Source organism: Telmatherina bonti (assembly GCF_933228915.1).
Source record: "Telmatherina bonti genome assembly, chromosome: 13".
Classification (NCBI taxonomy): Eukaryota; Metazoa; Chordata; class Actinopteri; order Atheriniformes; family Telmatherinidae; genus Telmatherina; species Telmatherina bonti.
In genome coordinates this window covers 25818766-25838755 of record NC_136611.1, presented here as the reverse complement: position 1 = coordinate 25838755, position 19990 = coordinate 25818766, and the positions used below count along the sequence as shown (strand labels likewise).

The window sequence follows — 19990 nt, the reverse complement described above, 5'->3', positions numbered from 1 at the left end:
GCATCTGTGACTGTATGGTGGTATGTCAGTGCCCATTGTGTGGGTAAGTTGCACATCAGCGAAGCTGAATGCTGATAGGTAAATACAGGATTTGGAGCAACATAGATTGCAATTCAAGCAATGTCTTTATCAGTGACATCCCTGCTTATTTAAGCTAGACAATGCCAAGCCACATTCTGAAAATGTGGTAAATCAGTGTGGTTTTGTTGTAAAAAAAAAAAAAAAAAAAATGTGGCTACTAGACATGCCTGCAGTCCACACGTGTCTGCCTCTAAAATTGTAGGGTGCATTATGAAGGGCAATACGTGACAATGGAGACCCCAGACTTTTGGGGAACTAAAGTTGTATATCAAGCAAGAATGGGAAAGAATTTCACCTACAAAGCTACAACAGTTAGTGAACTTAGCTCCCAGACACTTATCGAGTGTTGTTAAAAGTGAAAGTGATGTAACGTAATGGTAAACATGCTCCTGTCTTAGCTTTTTTTGGAATATGTTGCAGTCAAATTCAATATAAGAAAATATTCTAAAAAAAAAAAAAGCGTAGTTTATTTCATTGAACTTGTAAACAAAAGATTTGCAAATCATTTTTTTCTGTTTTTATTTACGTTGTACACAGTGTCCCGACTTCATAGTGGTTGAATGATCTTATTACTCTGATCAAAATCATCTGACCTCAAAGCTGGCACAACCAGTCTAACACACCCAGACACTGATCAGGTCACTCCTTCCTACAATCAATTCTCAAGTGAGCTTCTCGTGTGCCAAAAGTTCAGTCTTGTTTCCTATGCTAAGGATTTATGTCTTATGATTTATGTCTGACTTTCTGTTTGTTGGCAACTTCATGCAAAAATTACTGAGAGGATTTTTGTGATTTTATTTTTGGAGGACGGGTCTTGGTCTCACTTGGATATCATTACATTTTGGGAATGATCTGGGAAGAATTGTGGACACAGGAATTTTTAAAGCATTCTTTACGATGTGGGTGGAAAAGGGCTGCTTGGCAGAGGTCTGCATTCTCTTGAGTGCTTTTCTAGTAGCTTTTTTTTTTATATAAAAGCAGTAAAATTTAAGTGTGTATGAATACAGCTGTTTTTCACACATATTTGTTTCCTCTGTCAGATCTCTGACTGTGTCAGCAGCAAAATCCTTACTCAGCGTAAAGATTCTGATGTGAATCTGACGATACTTTTGTGCAGTATGTAATGATCTTCTCCACCAAAAAACAGATTGCTGCATATCTTGAACATTTTTGACAGTCCACATACTTCAGTCAATAATTTGATTCCCCTCTATGGTCCCTGGTGGGCCAGTAAAATGAACAGATCAAACTAACCACAGTTGGACTCTGAGTACTCTGCCTATATTTGTTCAGTCTTAATAGTTCCTGAGATCTCCTGAATTCTAAACTACTCAGCTCGTATAAAGGTGACAGTCGGGGTTCAATGCCAGACCTGGGAAAACTAGATTCCTCTTCAGTATGTTGTACTAATGTGTAGGTATTTTTGCTAACAGTCTTGCAGTTTGCGGTTGCTCTGAGAGACATTGCTTAGCTGTTAACTTGCGACACATACGGTTTTATTGTGAGAAAGGTTTTTTTCTCCTAAAAAGGTGACTTCACCAGAAAAGCAACTTCAGATACCTAGCTGAACCTTCAATAACAGTGTCAGCTGTAACTGTTGCCACATACATATTTGATACTACGTTTTTGTCAGCAGTTCTTCACAGAAGACATATTTTTGCCATTATGCTTTTTTTTTTACACACCAGGTTCAGTTTATTATGAGCTGCCATATAAGACAGAATATATTTTTTAACTCTCACACACAGCATATTATTATAATCTCCACAAGCACCCAAAATAAACTTTTTTTAAGAGAAAAGAAATGCATAAAAACATAAGGAAAATTCAAAGGCTAATGTTCCTCTAAAGTAAAATCTTTTAAAATAAACAGATTTGTATTTTAACTAAGCTGATTCTTCCAGGAGATCCTTGCAGGAAATTTGGTTTGGTAGATTTTACATGATCCAAGCATCAAACATGATGCCTCCACAAAAAGAGGAAAAAATCTGGATGAGTCTATAAACGCTGAACCACTTTTCAACAATGACTTTCTCACCATGATGCGATCACTTGAAAAGAAAAGACATGATAATATGCTTGAAAAGACAAACTTATGATTGACTCAACACAGAAGCAATTTCTCAAGAAGTGTAGGTTTTTTCTTGTTTGTTTGTTTTTCTGGGTTTTTTTTAATCAAACCACTTCTTTGTGTGTGTAACTCAGTTAAAGCCTGTGTTGCTAAAAAAAAAATGAAAAGCTGAAAAGAAAAAGTTCAGTATTCCCGTGAAAGAAAAACTGTTTGAATAACACGTTGCTGTCAGCTGTGTTTATGAGCCTCTTGTGTTCAGAACGCTGCTTTGAGTGTTGGCCAGAGGGCTGTGATTGTGTGGAGCGCACAGATCATTATTCCTCAGTGAGCTGCTTTGCCACTCTGCTTTGGTGCTCCCCTTAGGATAAAAATTAATATTGTAACGAATGAATAAACCATGAGAGCTCATATTGGCCGAGCTGACGCAATTTTGAAATAGTTTCTGTCATTATACCTTATTTTCGGGGTATTTCTTGTAGCACTGTGACGTGTAGCGTCCCATTTTCATCCTCACTGTGTCAGGGAAAGGTCTTGCCTTTGTTTCTTGCTAACTACATCAATATAACGACAAAGCACTGCAAAATTCTCTTCATCCAACCCTCCCCACGCTGAATTTATGGTGCATGATAAACAGATGAGTAGATATTAATCCGCAGTCAGCACTTTCTTATCTGGGTTTAATGTGGGTCTCTATTTGGGGAATCACTTCTGCTTAAGTCCTCAAGGAAAGCTGGATATTCCCTCTAGATGAAAAGGATAATACTGAACAGAGATGGAACGGTGATCTTCATGCCCTGACCTGCCATGGACCAGAAATAATGTGGATTAGGATTGTAGGTACAGCCTTTTGTCAGTGAAATACATTTAATTTAGGTAAAAAAAAAAATGATAACATTGTAGGCATGAGAAGTGCTTTGCAGATTCTTTTAAAGACACTTTCCTGGCAAAATGAAAACAGGAATATAAAATAGTTTAACCGGCAGCATGAAAGAAATGCAAAGGTGACAGGGTTCAGTGTGGTTATCACAGAGAAGCCATATTGCAGAGGAAATGCAAAGAGCCTCTGCTTGTTTACTGATGATGTGCTATAATTGCTTGCATCTGAGCACGAGCCAACAGAGCCTTTTGTTCATTAGGAGATTGATTAGATTCTGGTTCTTCTGCGGACAATTTGATTAAAGATGGATCCTGAGCCACTCATTATATGTCATTCAGTGCAAAGGAGTTGTAATTTAATAATCTATTGAGGTCCACTGTGTACAGGAAGTTCAGAGTTTTTAAATACAACCCCAGTTCAAAAGAAGTTGGGACCTTGTTTAAAGTGAAGATTTATAATGCAGAGATTTACTAACCTCATTAACTAGTGTTTTACTCACAGCAGAAACTAGAACCACATCTGATGTGCACATCAATATTATCGGGATATCAACAATAAAATGCCATATCAAAAATTATCAGCATAAGTTTTGACTTTTTTAATGACTTGATTACACCACATGCACATATTTTATATCAATCTCTTCAGCTGAGCCTCCTTTAACTAAAAATGACAAAATATAGGACGTGTCATGTCAAGTTTTCCAGATATTTTTTGTTTGTTTGGCACAGTTTGCTCCAAAAATATCAGTATTGGGTGATATTGATATTGGAAATTAAGAGTTGGACAAAATCGGTATTTCAGATATTGGTTAAAAATCCAATATAAAACATCACTAATTTAATGCATTACCTCAAGGAGTAGGTTATAAGTTAGTAGGTTAAGTGGCAACCTGAAAAGGCAATTATTTAGTAAAAAAGACAGCGTCTTAGAGAGGCAGGGAGCCTCAGAAATAAAGATGAAAAGAGGTTTAACAATGTGCAAATTTAAAAGAAAACCTGTCTACTAATTGTGGATCAATTTTTAAAATAGGGTTTCCTTATGTAAAACTGTGAAGACTTTGAAAATTACATTATATACACATAACAGAAATCATCAATCAGCATAAGAGTTGGAGAATAGAGACATGTCTGTAGACATGGGACACAGCCAAACGTTTTTTTTTTGTTTTTTTTATCATGTTTAAATGCCTGCACTTCTGTAACAGGGTGGGGGTGCATTAGTGCCTATGGAACAAGCAACATGCACATCTGGAAAGAAGAAAAAAAAATGCACCATCTAGGATTTTCTTCTTTTTTTTTAATTTTCCTGGAAAGCATTGAATTAAGCCAATGCTAAACATCCTGTTCATCTATTACAGCAACATGCTACATAACAGGAGAGTCCAGGTAATGGACTTCCCTGTCTGCAGTCCAGACTTTATGTAACTAAAAACATTTGGTACATTATGAAATGCAAAATAAAACAAAGAAGTCCCTGGACAGCAGAGCAGCTTGAGTCATGGCACAGTTACAGTGCTCATAAATCTAAAGCCTCTCTTGTATTCATGTATGAAAGATGGAGGAAATATGAATTTCCAACCTGAACAGTTTAGTTTGTTTTGCATTTTCTGGATTTCCTGGAAGTCTGAATCACAGCAGATGATGCAAGCCAGGATATTAGCGCCAAAAGTACTTGACTTTTATTTAGTAAACTTTACATAATAAATGAGTCGTGTCCAGCTTCCTCCTGAACATTAGTGAATCCTAACAATGCTTATTTTTATTGAAGCAAAGGCTGACTAATGTTTTTAGCTTTGTGTTAATTAAAATTCCCACTCTTTGGCTATGTAAGCTAGCATTAGCAGCGACTGACTTCCATGCTATCACATTGACAACATCAAAATATAAACTAGCATGGAAGCCAGAAGAGACGGGAAGTGTCTTAAATCTTAAAAAAAAAAAAAAAAAAAAAAAAGACAACCACACTTCTTGTGGGAACTGTAAAAATGTAAGTTTAGTCTGAACGGACTCTAATGTGCTCATAGAGCTTCAGGCTGAAAGAATAAACTTGAGGTCATCTAGTTTTTTTTTGCACTGTCAGCACAGTGTGGGGACGTGGCTTGCACCTTCAACCCCCTGTGCTTCACACCCAACCAGGATGGACACGGTCTCTTTTTCATTATGTGTGTATTTCTATATAAAGTAAACAGGTGAGGAGGGAAGAGAACAGAGTGAGATGAGGGGTGGCAGCTGCAGGCAGCTTTCAGGCTGAATGGCTGATTAAGGGCTCAGCCTTGTATGCCAACAGTTTCTGCAGAGCATAAATAGGCAGTCACAAACTTTACAAAACTTGTTTACAAGATGTGCATCAATATGTTCTGCTAAAATAAAGCATAAACGGAGTGTAGAGAAATCTGTTTCTTTTTCACTTAGCAGGTACATTTTGACAGTCTTTGTTTAAGCTGCAGATTCATTTTGTTGACATTTCTTTGTGAAAGTTTGAATTAAGCAGTAAAACTTTTTTTTTTTTTTTTTTTTTTTTTTTGGTTAGATATTAGACAGTGCTGTCTGTGGTTTGTGGTTTTGCCCCCCTTTGCTGCTGCAGCCCTGAGGGGGACACAATTGTTCTGTGAGGGCCGGTCCCAAGCCTGGAGAGTGGAGAGGGTTGCGTAAGGAAGGACATCTGGTGCCAATTCACCTGCGTGATGACTCACTGTGGCGACCCCTTTAGAGGGACAAGTCGAAAGGGAAACAACAACATTAGACAGTCCTACAAGTTCTACATAGATCATCTGCTAAGAGTGTGTATACGAGGCGCAGACAACACATAGGGAGACGATGTTAGGGCTTCTCATGGTGTGTTGTCCCCTTCCGTCCCCCAATGAAAATGAGTTCTTTGATCACTGCGCTCTTTGTGAACAACATGAATTATGCATGAACTCATAACAGGAGGCTTCTTGTGCTCTGTGTTTTAATTCGTGCACTTTTTGGCTGAAGTGCATGTTGAAATGAAGGAGAACCTCTCCTGCTGGATGGTTCGTGAGAGTAGCTTGTGCTTTACTTCATCAGTCATACTTTTGGAATTAATTGTTAACATGATGTTCCCTTTACTGAGATGTTTTCCTCAGAAAACAAACATTTCCATCCACAGTCAAAGCTGGCTACCCACATCTGATTCAGGTTCATATTGAATGAAGGGCAGCCGCATGCTGTGAAATATCGACTGCTTAGTGTTTGCTACAAAAACAGGCTTCGGGAGGTGAGTTCACCTATTAATTCTTCTTGCGTGGCTTAAGGTGTGAAATAGCTTCTTTTTTCTTTTCGCTAAAGTCCGAAACATTTTTTTCAATTTGTCACATTTTATTATGACTCATACCAGTGCTGCACACGCTGGGTTTTTGATCTACCAGTGTGAGACACAGTAAGTGAGTATCTACAGGAGGCGCTATGGAAAGCGTCAGCTTCTCAGCCAGGCCTCACATCCCTTTTTGTTTTGCACTGAGCTTATTGAAGGGCTTCCCCTGGCACTGGAACAGAGGCTCTCACTTATGTCAGAGCAGTCTGTTGATGTGGATTCATACAGGGAGCTGATTGATTGTTTTGATTTCTGTGTTTTTATCTTTATAAAGATGTATAGATAACTTTTTATGATGTGTGTGTGCTCTGCCGGGTGTGACCATTCTGATGTTTTGGTTTCCTGTATCTCTTTGGGTAGTTGGTAATGTTTTATGGGTTTGTTTTGGGGTTTTTTTGCTCTGTTGTGTTTGTGAACCAAGTGTTCTGTTCAAGGCCTGTTTCAGCTTTGACTGTTGTTATCTTCAAGCTGGGAGTTGTTTTGACTAGTGCTGCCAGGCAGAGGTTGTTTAAAGAACGCTGTAACACTCTGAGCCAGGCAGAGCTCTCGAGACCTCTCGCTCGCAACATCTGTGCATGATCAATAAATCTGAACAGAAAACAGTTGATTTATAGATGTATTTCTCATCGGATAAATTCCACGACATATATTAAATCATATTTTAAATATAATATTTAATTTAATTATTTGGAGTCTTTGCTCCACCATATATTGTGAAATAATTGTTTTTGTTAATATTTAGTGATGCAAAACAAAAAAGATGCACACACAAAGCTTTTCACACTTTGGTGCCCCTAACGAAGGCTTATTCAACATCTGTCTGGCATCCAGGCAGATGGTGACTCTTCGCCACTTCCTCTTCCTTCTCCTGACTTTTACCAATAATGGCATCTTGGTGAATGATCAAAACAGCCAGTGTGAATCGGGCGTCTGATACGGAGCCATAAAGCAAAACACAGTTAGTGACATGACAGAACGGGCAGGAATGCCAAGTTGTGAATCGTGTTGTCTCAGCACCGGGATGCTGCATGACAGTGACAGCATATACACTACTCACAAAAAGTTAGGGATATTTGGCTTTCAGGTGAAATTTATGGAAAATGCAATATGTTCATGCTACAGTGATATAATATCATAAAAGTAAGACATTTAAGTAGAAGGATGCACTACTGATTTCCTCATCTCAAAAAATTCATTCAACACAAAAGGTAACAACAATGGTAGTTACACCTCAACAAAAAAATTGAACGTCTCAATATCTTGTCATGTGCCCTTGAGCATCAATTACAGCTTGACAACGACGTCTCATGCTGTTCACAAGGCAACTTATTGCCTGCTGAGGCATGGCATCCCACTCTTCTTGAAGGGCAGCCCTCAGGTCATTGAGGTTCTGGGGTGCAGGGTTTCGAGCCTCTACACGACGGCTCAGCTGATCCCACAGGTTTTCAATGGGATTCAGGTCTGGAGAGAGTGCAGGCCATTCCATTTGAGGTACACTAGTCTCCAACAGCCGTTCCCTGATGATGCGGCCTCGATGAGCAGGAGCATTGTCGTCCATGAAGATGAAATTAGGCCTGTGCTGTTCATGTAGGGGCACAATCACTGGATTAATGATGTTATTCAGGTAGTATGGGCTTGTCACTGTACCATTCACAAAGTGTAGGGCAGTTCTGTACCAAGTGGACACCCCTGCCCACACTGTAACACCGCCACCACCAAAAGCTCGCCTGGTGACAACAGTGGCTGATGCATAGCGCTCTCCCTGACGTCTCCAACATCGTTGCCGGCCATCATTTCTGCTCAGTGTGAATCGACTTTCATCAGAGAACAGCACTGAGGCCCACTGGTTCCTCGTCCAGCGTAAATGCTCCCTGGCCCATGCAAGACGATGATGCCTGTGCCTGGTGGTGTGGTCAGGTACCCGTGCAGGTCGTCTAGCACGCAGACCACGCTGATGTAAACGGTTTCGAATGGTCTGACGTGACACTTGGGTGCCTCTCACCTCTCTTAAACGTGCCTGGAGTTGAGTGGCATTCATCATCCGGTTTCTCAGGGCAGCGTTCACAATGTAGCGGTCATCAGCACGGGATGTGGCCAAAGGACGTCCACTTCTAGGCCTTTCTGTGACTCTTCCAGTCTCTCGATATCTCTGTTGCAACCTGCTGATGACACTCTGTGACACTCCAAGCTCAGTGGCCACTTCTGTCTGAGAACGTCCTGTTTGAAGCATCGCAATGGCAAGGGACTGTTGTTCCATTGTTAGGTGTTGTCTTGGTCTCATGATGTCAAAATGTGAACAACACGATGAGGACAACTGTTTAAACAGCAGCTCTAATTAAACCAGGACATTTATTGGTCAATTCAAGGATCACACACCTGCCGTGATTTTTGCTGTTAAGCTCCTTGTTAGAAAACAGCAACTTGTGCAAAATTTGTTGAAACATTTAACAGTAGGACATGTGCATTTAAAAGCTTAGAGAAGATCACATTAAGTTCACCTGTACAGGTTTGAATGCATTTTAGGCTTGTTATGAAATTTCACCCAAAAGCTGAATATCCCTAACTTTTTGTGAAGAGTGTATGTTAGCGTGTCATCAAAACAAGTCAGAAGCAGTTTTCAGGTTGTGAAGCTGTTGTTATGTTTTAATTATATGTTGCCATCAGAAGACACATGACCAAACACCCTGGTGGCATCTTATTGAAGGGTTTTTTTTTTTTAAAGGGGTGCTATTATGGTATTTCAAGTTTTCTGAGCTTTCTACAGTGTTACAGTGTTGAATCCTCATCAGACATGTGAACGGCACTGTTTTTTATCACCTAAACGCATGTTTGAGTTTGAGTTTGAGTTCCAGTACGCTCTCCGTTCGGTTTCCATGGCGATGAAAAACGCGTCATTTTAGAGAGTTTTTTCTACTTCGAAATCCTTGTGACGTCCCGGGGGATAAGGTTCGGTGATTGGTTACCTTCTACTGGTTAACAAGGGCATGTACAAATACATCAGGCGGGTGGAAAACGTGGGATAAAGTTATTTCCAACGATGGCTGGTGAGTTTACCAAAGAGAGACATCCTGCTGCATTCGTTGCTGTGGGTTGCTGTTTTCCACTTCGTTTTCAGGCTCTGATTCAGGTTCCAACATGTAGGGCTGTATGCTATGTTTTGACATTGTATTTTATTTTTTTATTGAGTTCATATTAGCCTAATCCTTCTGTTTATGAGATGTTACAATGACGGCGAAAGCAGGTGCGGTGCGCGCTCCCAATGTAGTGCAGTGGCGGGAGGCGGGGCTTAATGCGGAAGAGTCTCAATCCACTCGTTTTGCCCACAGGCTGATCTGACAGCCTACGGAGAGGGTCGGTCTGAAGTAAATAAAGCCATTTGTGACAATAACTCGATCAATCCCAGCCCTTCTGGTCTCAGAAATAAAAATAGATTAGCCTGAAATGCACATAATAGTTCCACTTTAATTAAACAGACCTCCAAACTATTTAATCTAATTTCAACTAACAAACAACACAAACAAGTCATCTGCTGACCACAGGCTGAAGACGCTTAATGTGATTTAAGAAAAAGTTCAGAATCTAATCACTGTTTGTTTATTATTTATTTATTTACCTGACATGGACTGCCAACCTGTCCAGGGTGTAGGCTGCCTCTCGCCCAATGATAGCTGGGATAGGCTGCTTTTTACGGATGGATATTGTTCGAAGTGAAGCTTTGGCCTTGGAGTTGCTGGATTGTGTATTCATGTGGATGCCCTGATGGTTTTTTGTGCTCTGCTCCATAAATCTTGTGGAGTGTGCAAGTCAACTGTCGTCTGTGTTTGCCACAAACTCCAACCTCTCCAAATGTCATCCCGAATCAGGCTCTGATACGGTGCTGTGTACATGAATCAGGCCGTCTCATTCCATTGCAGTTGTGTTTGTGTTGAAGTGGATGACATTTTAACTTCAGTGTTTTCTGCTGCTTACAGAACACAACTTTCTGCTGCTTTTATGTTTTTCAGCTACGGCATTATAATGGTACATAATTCTTACAATTGTAAACCCAACAGATGCCAAAATTTCTATTTAGTTTCATTCTTTATCTCCTCCTGTCTTAGTGTTCCCGCTCTCCCAGTGAAGAACCTGACTGGCTCTGGACCAGTGCACCCTGCACTAGCAGGTTAGACCACATTTGTGTATTTTTTTAAATAATAATTTACCTACATGTGTTAATTCAAAAGGAATTTACTATTTTGTATTTACTGTTTTCTTTTTTTTTTTTGTTTTACGTGTGTGTTTGTGTGTGTGTGTGTGTGTGTGTGTGTGTGTGTGTGTGTGTGCGCGTGTGTGTGTGTGTGTGTGTGTGTGTGTGTGTGTGTGTGCGCGTGTGTGTGTGTGTGTGTGTGTGTGTGTGTGTGTGTGTGTGTGTGTGTGCGTGTGTGTGTGTGTGTGTGTGTGCTCTACACTTGCATCAGGTATGACAGGTATCCTGATGTGCGCTGCAGGTCTGCCAGTTTGCTTGACTCGAGCTCCAAAGCCCATACTGCACCCACCACCCATCAACAAAAGTGACATGAAGCCTGTGCCAGGGATCAATGGCATGCGCCGCAAAACCAAGAAGAAGCACCTGAAGAGAGGTGAGTTTGAACACAGCTAGAGAAGAGCATGAACCTAAATCACTAGAAATGCCAGCGTTCTACATATTTGTAGTGCTTTGTTGAAACATACAGTGGGGATGAACAGACCAACCACCGACAGTCAGCAGACTGTTTTTATGTCCTGCCAAGCTTTGCAAGATGTTCCTGTATCAGCTGTCTGTGAATCAGTTGTTTAGTATGCAAATTAACCTGCAAGTAAACTGTTGAAGGATTCATCATTGTTTATTACACACCTTTCATTTTAGCTCCATGTTTTCAGCTCAACAAAGTTTGCTGATGGTCACTTGGAAAAACGGGTCTTTACCTTTTAGCCAAGGTTTATAGATTATAATGATGATTTCTATATCAGATTGGAGTTCATACAGTAGGGCTGTGATGATATGGTTGTGTCCCGATTTGATTCGATTCCGATTTTTTTGGGTGCTGATTCTTTTTAAATTGCGATTCTCACAATTCTTCATTTTTGCTCATTTTTGTAGATTTAAAACAAAAAAATGTGTAAAACATTGTTTTTGCTCATGTTTTTTCTTGATTTCAATTAGGAAAAAAACAACACAGTAGCTAGACCATCATTCTGCTGCTATAATACCCAAGAAGACAAGGAAAAATACCAATAAAAACAATAAAAATCACTAAATTATATGGATTATTTTTATTTATTTAAAAAAAATAATCAATTTTTTTTTATTTATTTATTTTAAAATTGTGAATCAAAAAATCCCAATTTTCAATTTTTCGATTCGATTTTCCCACCCCTATCATGCAGTAAGATGCAAAATATTATTTTATAGATGCTACATGTAATTTGTTGGAGGCAGCTGGAAGGAGGGTAATTAAACGGGTCGCGAAACTGAACTGGTTTAAAAGGGGATTTCATGTTTCATTTAATGGCTCTGAAAATAAGGAAGTGTTGGTTGATCGGGCTGATCTTCTCAGAGGTCAGTGTGGCTGTTAGATGTCCATCTTAGTAATGTTTTGGTCAACTTCATACTACTTTACTGTTAACACAGTTTACAGGAAATGATAAATAATTCTGTATTTTTCTGGTCCTACTTCACTATAACTTCCTAAAACAGTGTTGATAGATGGCTGTAATTTGACCATTTTATTTAACACATTCTGTGTAATAATGAATATATAGAAGGTTGTAAATGAAGGAGTTTGAACATCAAATTTCCTCAGAAAATCTGCCACTTGTGATAATCTTCACAAATAGCTGTCTCAAATCAAATTAAACCCCAATCACCATAAAGCTTTAGTGTAGTTTAGTTTGCTAAAATATGGATATAAAATAGACAGCAGGGTTTTTATACAGACTCTGACATGTACTGAAACTGGTGGTAAAATTGTGGGAAGCATCCTGCAAACTCTTGTCTGGTTTCTGTCAGTTTCTAACAGCAAACTCCAAAACAGCATCTCTTTGCACAAGTCTAAGAAGAAGTTTCCGCTCAGGGTACTGTGGCATTGTGCTTTCTGATCATTCAGGATGATCAAGTTTAACATTCGAACTTCAACCAAGTGAGAATGATTTCACATAGCTGACATGCCTTTTTACTTTGCTACAGCAATGATTTCCTTTGAACTAAATAACTCTTTGCTGTGTTTAATGTAATCTCTCTAAAGAGAAAACACCCTTTACATGGCCGGTTAATGAACAATGTATAAGTCTGTCATCATGGGTAAATGATCCTGTGAATGATGTGTAATTAAGTCGATAACGTGTAGGGAAGTAACTGTGGCTTATAAAAGTATGTCTTAACATGATGGTGCCTGCTCCACACACAATGGTTGTTCTTGTGCTGCTGAGAAAGCATGTGTTCAGAGATCACAATGAATTACTGGCTCTAGATGATGACTGGTTGAAGAGCCTGTTCTAATTATAAAGAAATTCTCTCTTAGGACTGTCCATTTTAGGAAATGATTTCAACCATCCTCTGTTAGAGCTGACTTTCCTTTACCTGTGATCGTAAAGGTTATACAATACAGGAATTCCTCCTCTTCTTTTCTTCTTTTCATCAGCATTATTGTTGATTGATAACCATTTGCATAGTAATGTACAAAAACACCAGTTAGGCTATATGAGCTCAATTTCTAATTCATTGAGATTTTTAAAGTAAAGATGTGCATGATCCTGTGTATGTATTGTTTTAAATATCTGTACAATTCTTATTTCATGCAGAATTTACTAAAGCACACACACACACACACACACACACACACACACACACAGACAGGTTGGCTGAAGTAGAGCTGGCCTCCCATCTTGTTCAGCTTTTTGTCCAAAACCAGCAACTTGATTAAAAAAGAGGTTAGGCACTCACAAAGATGGTCAAATTTATCTTGTAGGATTTAATACAAAAAAAAAAGAAAAAAAAAAAAACCCCAACAACTCATAATTGTTTACATGTTTCATGAGAAAGAAACAATAAAAATGAATTAGTGTATATTCATATTCACTGAGACCAAGATGCGCACCACATTACTTTGCAAGACAACTGTATTCTTACCTGTTTCCCAGAAATTAATCTAGCCAGGTTCCATGCTGTGTGTTTGTGGCTGAGGCAAATTTGTTTTGGCCTAATTCACTTCCTGTACTGGCAAATATATATTTTAGGTCAGACAACAGTCTGTATTGGATGTTGATGTTGCTGTAGTGTAGTCTCAGACATAGTACGCGTATTATACAGTATATAATATTAGTTTCAGGGTAGAAAAGCCAATGTATCATAGTGTGCATATGCATTAAAGATGGCTGCATTTAACTTGCACGTAGGTCCTCTTGTGTTAAGAATGAAAAGTTTTTGTTTGTTTGTTTTTTGTTTTTTTATGGGACAACTTAAAATTGTCTTAAAAATTGAGGAAAAGAATAATATAAATATAAAGGAATGATATATATATATATATATATATACATATACATATATATATATATATATATATATATATATATATATATATATATATATATATGTATATGTATATATATATATATATATATATATATATATATATATATATATATATATATATATATATATATATACATATATATATATATATATATATACATATACATATATATATATATATATATATATATATATATATATACATATACATATATATATATATATATATATATATAGGCTCTAGCCTGTGATAGACAGACACAGTCACACTTAGAATTTTTCTGCTGTACCTGCCCCTTTCCTAAACATTTTTGAATGAAGACTTCACAGGTGTTTTTTTTTTTTTTTCTTTTATAAGAAACCATCTGGTGTGTCAGGTTAGCGGACAAACATTGCCATCCCACAAAAACGGAGGCCTCTACTTAAACTGCTTCTCCCTTTCACTATAAAAACTAAAAGATTATCATAAAAAATGATCAGCCAAACATGCTGTCAGTATGTGTTGTCTGACTTATGAAAATGGACTCTGTTTGACTGTATGAGAACTAAAATGGTTCTTTTTATTTTTTACTTTTTTCAAGAAATTTGGGCTGATCCTGTTTTACTTTTTGCGGAGAGGCTGCTGATCCTGCCTCATAGAGCTGCCAAAACTTGCCTTTCTCCTCCTCTTTGCTGGATTGTCTTTTTTTTTTCTTTCCGCTTTCCTCTGTCCTTCCACAGCTCAGCTTCTACACCTTAGCCCGGCTGGTTTTTTCGGCTGCTGTTCCTGCCTTTGCACTCTGGCTGCTCCTCAAATGAGCAAACAAAGACTCATGGGGAACAGAGGTTGCCTGTAAGCGTATTAGGGGTGTAAGCTGTGGGTGTGCTCTTGGCTATGGTAGTCTGGTTGCACACGGGGATTATAAGAGAGTGTGGGGAGTGGCTGTTTTCTGTGTGCTGTTTTCAAGGTGACCTTTTCGTCAACATCACATTTTAACTGTAAACATTTGCAATATACACATGGACATGCTAGATATTTTAAGGCAAAACAAAAAAAAAAAAAAGACAATCAGGCCAGAGTCGTTGCAAAAACAGGTAAAAATACTAAATGAATGAAGACTACAATGTACTTATTGCTCTCCTGTGGAGTAAAAGACAATCAAATGCAATGCAGGAGGCCACCTTTTAGCTGTAAGTGATCAATTTTCCATTTTTTCCTTTAACATTCATCTCTTCTGTCTCTTCTGTATTAAGGAAAAAATCCAGAGGATGTCGTGCGAAGATATACAGAGAAGATTAAAGTGGTGCCAGATGAGGTAAAAAAAAAAAAAGAAAAAACCCCCACAAAAAGTAGCATACACACCACATACACAAACAACTTTTGAAATCTTTAATGTGTCCTCATGAAATATGACAATCTTCTAAATACACTGCAATACAAACTTGGAAAGTAAGCTGAAGAATTTTGGTTTGACTATTCCAGGATTGTACCATCTGTATGGAGAGGCTGGTAATGTCGTCAGGCTATGAAGGCGTCCTGCAGCACAAAGGCATCAAGCCAGAGCTGGTGGGCAAACTTGGCAAATGTGGTCACATGTACCATCTGCTGTGCCTGGTGGCCATGTACAACAATGGCAATAAGGTGGGGAAAAGCTTGTGAGGCAAACATTGTTATGTCACTCTGTGCTCAAATTATAGACTTATGATGTCTTACAGTTTGCAAGACAGTGGCAGATAATCAGGTCTCTCTGCATGCATGTTGCACACAGATGGGGTACTAATATCTTATAAAGCAGGGCTGTTCAACTCGGTCCCACGAGAGCCGCAGTTCTGCAGGTTTTGGATGTATCCCTGCTTCAGCACAACTGACTCAAATTAAATGGATCCAACAACCTATTCATTCATTTCACTCAGGTGTGTTGAGAAACATTGACAATCTGCAGGATTGCAGCCCTCGTGGGACCAAGTTGAATAACTCTGTTTTATAATATTAACATAGTACAGAACAGTAAAAAAAAAAAATCCCAATAAATTATTCTCACTTCATTTTGCTTGCATAAAATACACATTTACCACATACTGGTACAGATGAGCCGTATAAAAGTATTTTAAAGCAGCAACCATCAGTGTTGCTGATTAAATCTAATAATGCATTTAGTGGGAATGAGCGGTGACGTGAGAGCTGCACAAGAATCGTTTTCAGTATTTCTGCCTTTAATTGCTTTTGGATTGATTTAGAGAAAAGCCAAAATGACTAGTTTTGTCAAAGATATGATTAATTAAATCTTTACCAGATGCATTTTAAATTAATTTTAAAAGTGTGCCTATTGGTTCTACATCATCAAATCTTTCTTTTTTTCTCTTTTGGTTTTTGTTTTTTCTTTTTTACGTCTTTTTAACCATCTGTGCTGCTGGCTGAATGAGTGCTGTTAATAATCACAGTCGTGAAAGTAGCAAGAAAAAGCCACTTTTTTACCCTGAAAAGATGCATTTTTTGTTTTTGGACATGAGGTGTAAAAGAAATAGAATAATCCATCAAAATTCCAAAGTAAGTCTGTCCGAAATCCCCAAAAAGTAGTGACTGGTGGAGGGAAAATTGAGGGAAAATTGAAAAAGTGACTTGAGGGAAAATTTACTAAACATTTTGATCAAAACTGTAGCTATGATGAATGAATAGGCTCTAGTGCAGAGTGGATTTCTACTTCAAACCTTTTAATAAATAAACATGCCTGTAATGAAACACTCTTCCTTCATGCATTGGTAGCGGCCTGATGGGTCATTCATGTAACAATAGACAGTCACAGGTTTACACGGATTAATTCTGAGAAAGTGTTGGTGCTTTTTGGGTATAAAATTAGGTCAACATGAAAATTATCTCCAGCTTTTTGGTCAGATATGCTGTGATAATTTGTTTGGCTCTTGATGCTCTTATATTTGGTTGGGATGGTGCGCAGTGTGAATCTTCTGTCTCATAAAACAAAGACAAGAACCCAAAAGGCTCACTTTGGATATGCCTGTTCATTTATTTCATAAAAGGATTATGAAATACAGCTATTAAACATTTTCACACTCTCCCCACCTTTTCTTTTTTTTTTCCCACCACTTGTGGCAACAATTGAAAATCCTCCAACATGCACTTCCAATGCTTAATACTGTATTTGACTCCTTTCACCAGCTAGATGCTAACATTATGTCTGCTGTTCAGTGTAATGCTTATTGTTGTCTGATGATGAAAACAGCTGCCTGCTGCAGCCAGAAACTGCCCCGTGAGATTACTAGTGAGACTGAGCCAAAGCTGTAAAGCTTCGTCTCAACAATTAGAGTAAACAAAAAGCTGAAATTCACTGTGAAGTTGTATAAAACCAGAGAGAGTTGCACAGTCTGTTGTTCATTCCTGCTGGCTTTATCAGTCTGAGCAACTTCCTTTGCAATAAACATGGAGATTCTCACTGTGAGGAAGAGCTTTTTGATTAATGCAGCTTTAAATGATGTCAGACTTTCAAGCACTGGAAGCTAAATTTCATTTACATCAAGTGGAATACAGTCAGGAATCTCATTGATTATAGAAAAACTATCATAACAGTGAAAGTATGGAAACATCTTTGTAATTTTTTAGGGCTTAAAAGCAACATGAAGCACATAAAATATTAACAGCTGAAAACATCTTAATATTGTTCATTTTTCTGCAAACCAGGATGGCAGTCTTCAGTGCCCTACATGCAAAACCATCTATGGAGAGAAAACGGGAACCCAGCCCCCTGGGAAGATGGAGTACCACGTAATCCCCCATTGCCTGCCTGGCTACCCAGACTCCAAAACCATCCGTATTGTCTACGACATTCCTGCAGGGATCCAGGTGAGTATCATCTCACTTCCACAAATCCACCACACAACCTTTGTACCCTGATCTGCTGCCCCTCCGCTCTAAATCTGTGAACTCTCTACTGTTACTGTTTATCCGCTTAAGGTTGACTGACAGGTACTCATGCAGGAAGGTGACTTGTAGAGGGCACCGAGGAAATTGCTATCTTAGACTGTGAGTCATAGACTAATCTGAGACTATGGGAATACCTGAAAATTTGTAATCTGGAATAATTGTGTTACTGTTGACATTTTCATGTGAATTTAGTTGGTTTAGCTTTCAGTACTGACAGTGTTCGTCGGAGCTGCTGTGTAGTTGGAGATGATAGACCTACATACTTTATAATAAGTGCTGACATGAGTGTTAATGGAGTCAATGAAGTGACCTCTATCTGTTAGCAGAGCAGGGTTACTTTCACAGTACTGAAGGTCATGACCGCTCTGGTCAGCACAGCAGCACAATACGCTGCCTGGTAACATTCCTGAAGGTCTGCCGCCTCTCTTTGAGTCCTCCTGCACCTCAGTCCAGAGTCTGCACACCACACTGCTTATCATTTAGCTTTGAATTTTAATAAACTTTTAGAAAATACAATAAAATCATTTCAGTTTTATTAGCAGAAAGGACAAAAAAGTCAGGCTGTTTTGTTGCATCATGATAGAGAAGCAAGAAAAGTTACTGGATACCAGTGGAGACCACTCAGACGCCTGTCTAAATCACACTCATATGACATTTTTTTTTCTCTATATAGTAGCCTTGAAACAACTTTTCTAAATATGATTATTGAAGAAATAATTTAAGGAAAGTAAAAAATTTCACATTTGCATTTGCAAGTCTCTCAGCGGCCTTTCTAACAAAGGGCCATTGTCAGCAATGTTCACTATAAAACTTGTCCTGTGGGTGCTTTTGGCATTTTACACACAATTAAAACACTATTTGGTATTATGCAAGTTTAAATATTTGTTTTGTTTGTAACATTTTCACCAGACCGATGAGCACCCAAACCCAGGGAAGAAGTTCAGTGCAAGAGGGTTCCCTCGACACTGCTACCTGCCCGACAACGAGAAGGGCAGGAAGGTGAGCTCTGGCTATACTCCCAGAAATATAATTACTCTTTTTTTTCCTTTCCTCCTCATGATGAGTTTTTAAAACCATTGTATTTTTTTCTGTGCTTCCAGGTCCTGAAACTCTTGATCATGGCCTGGGACCGCCGCCTCATCTTCACCATTGGCACATCCAGCACCACAGGAGAGTCAGACACAGTGGTGTGGAACGAGATTCATCATAAAACAGAATTTGGCTCCAACCTAACTGGTCACGGCTACCCTGACACCAACTACTTGGACAATGTCTTGACAGAATTGTCGGCCCAGGGGGTCGGCGAGGACAATCTGAAGGACTGATAACCAGCTGAGCTAGCGCACAGGAACCCAACCAACCATGTCCCACCATTGTTCAGAGAACAGGGATGCTACTTGATGGGCCAACATGCAACTGGCAACTCCTGACTTCCCACAAGCTAAAACATCCTCTTAAAAGTGGTGAAATAAGAGCAATAGAAACAGAAATAAATAGTTAAAAGTTGGGTTTTGTATTGTATAACCTAGAATATCCCCCATGCTGTCTCTTGATCCATGCCTTTGGTGTGTTGTATCCGTGACAACGTCTCTCATAGGGTTACGGATATGAGAAGATTTTTGTATTGATGTCAGAAGCTGCAAGCAAATTGTGTCTAACCCCTTTTAGGTTTAAACTGACACTGCTCCTTTGCTTTTGGAGTTAAATGCCAAGGGGCCAAATCATACAAATTTGCAAATGCTGAACTTTTGAATGCATGGCCCCGACTAACGCTGCAAATGAATGTTGAGTAAATATTTTTGCAATAAAGTAAGAGGTGTTGCCTGATATTATGAAGATACAAGAAGGATACTTTCAGCTTTATGAATTATTCCAAATTAATTGGTGATTTGCATTCCCCCTTTTACTTTTATATGGAAACAGTGAGCTGCCTCAAGTGGTGCAACCTAGTTGTGGGATTTTAGAGAGATTCTGATTTTGGTGACATTTTTAACCTCTGATACAACAGGTTGATTAACCTGCAAAATGGTTCTGCAGTTTCTTATTTATATTCCAGAGAGCTGAAGACTAAGTATTGATGTTTGTTTGTAGGTGTGTTTTGTACGGTTAACTTTGTGGACTGTGTTTGAGATGATACGAACGTCGGCTTACTGCCCGTTG

The 19990-nt window shown here is 38.7% G+C and overlaps 1 protein-coding gene across 1 annotated transcript in view; it reads left to right on the top strand.

The window, feature by feature from the left end:
* dtx1 (deltex 1, E3 ubiquitin ligase) overlaps positions 1–19155 on the top strand; it is a gene marked incomplete at both ends in the record, with an annotated part of 50276 nt that extends 31121 nt beyond the window's left edge. The window contains 7 exons of the mRNA XM_079250806.1: positions 10466–10527; positions 10823–10984; positions 15148–15209; positions 15377–15535; positions 17588–17749; positions 18740–18829; positions 18931–19155. Coding sequence (XP_079106932.1) covers positions 10466–10527; positions 10823–10984; positions 15148–15209; positions 15377–15535; positions 17588–17749; positions 18740–18829; positions 18931–19155 — 922 coding nt within the window. The remainder of the gene's footprint in view (positions 1–10465; positions 10528–10822; positions 10985–15147; positions 15210–15376; positions 15536–17587; positions 17750–18739; positions 18830–18930) is intronic.
* Between the last annotated feature and the right edge of the window lie 835 nt (positions 19156–19990).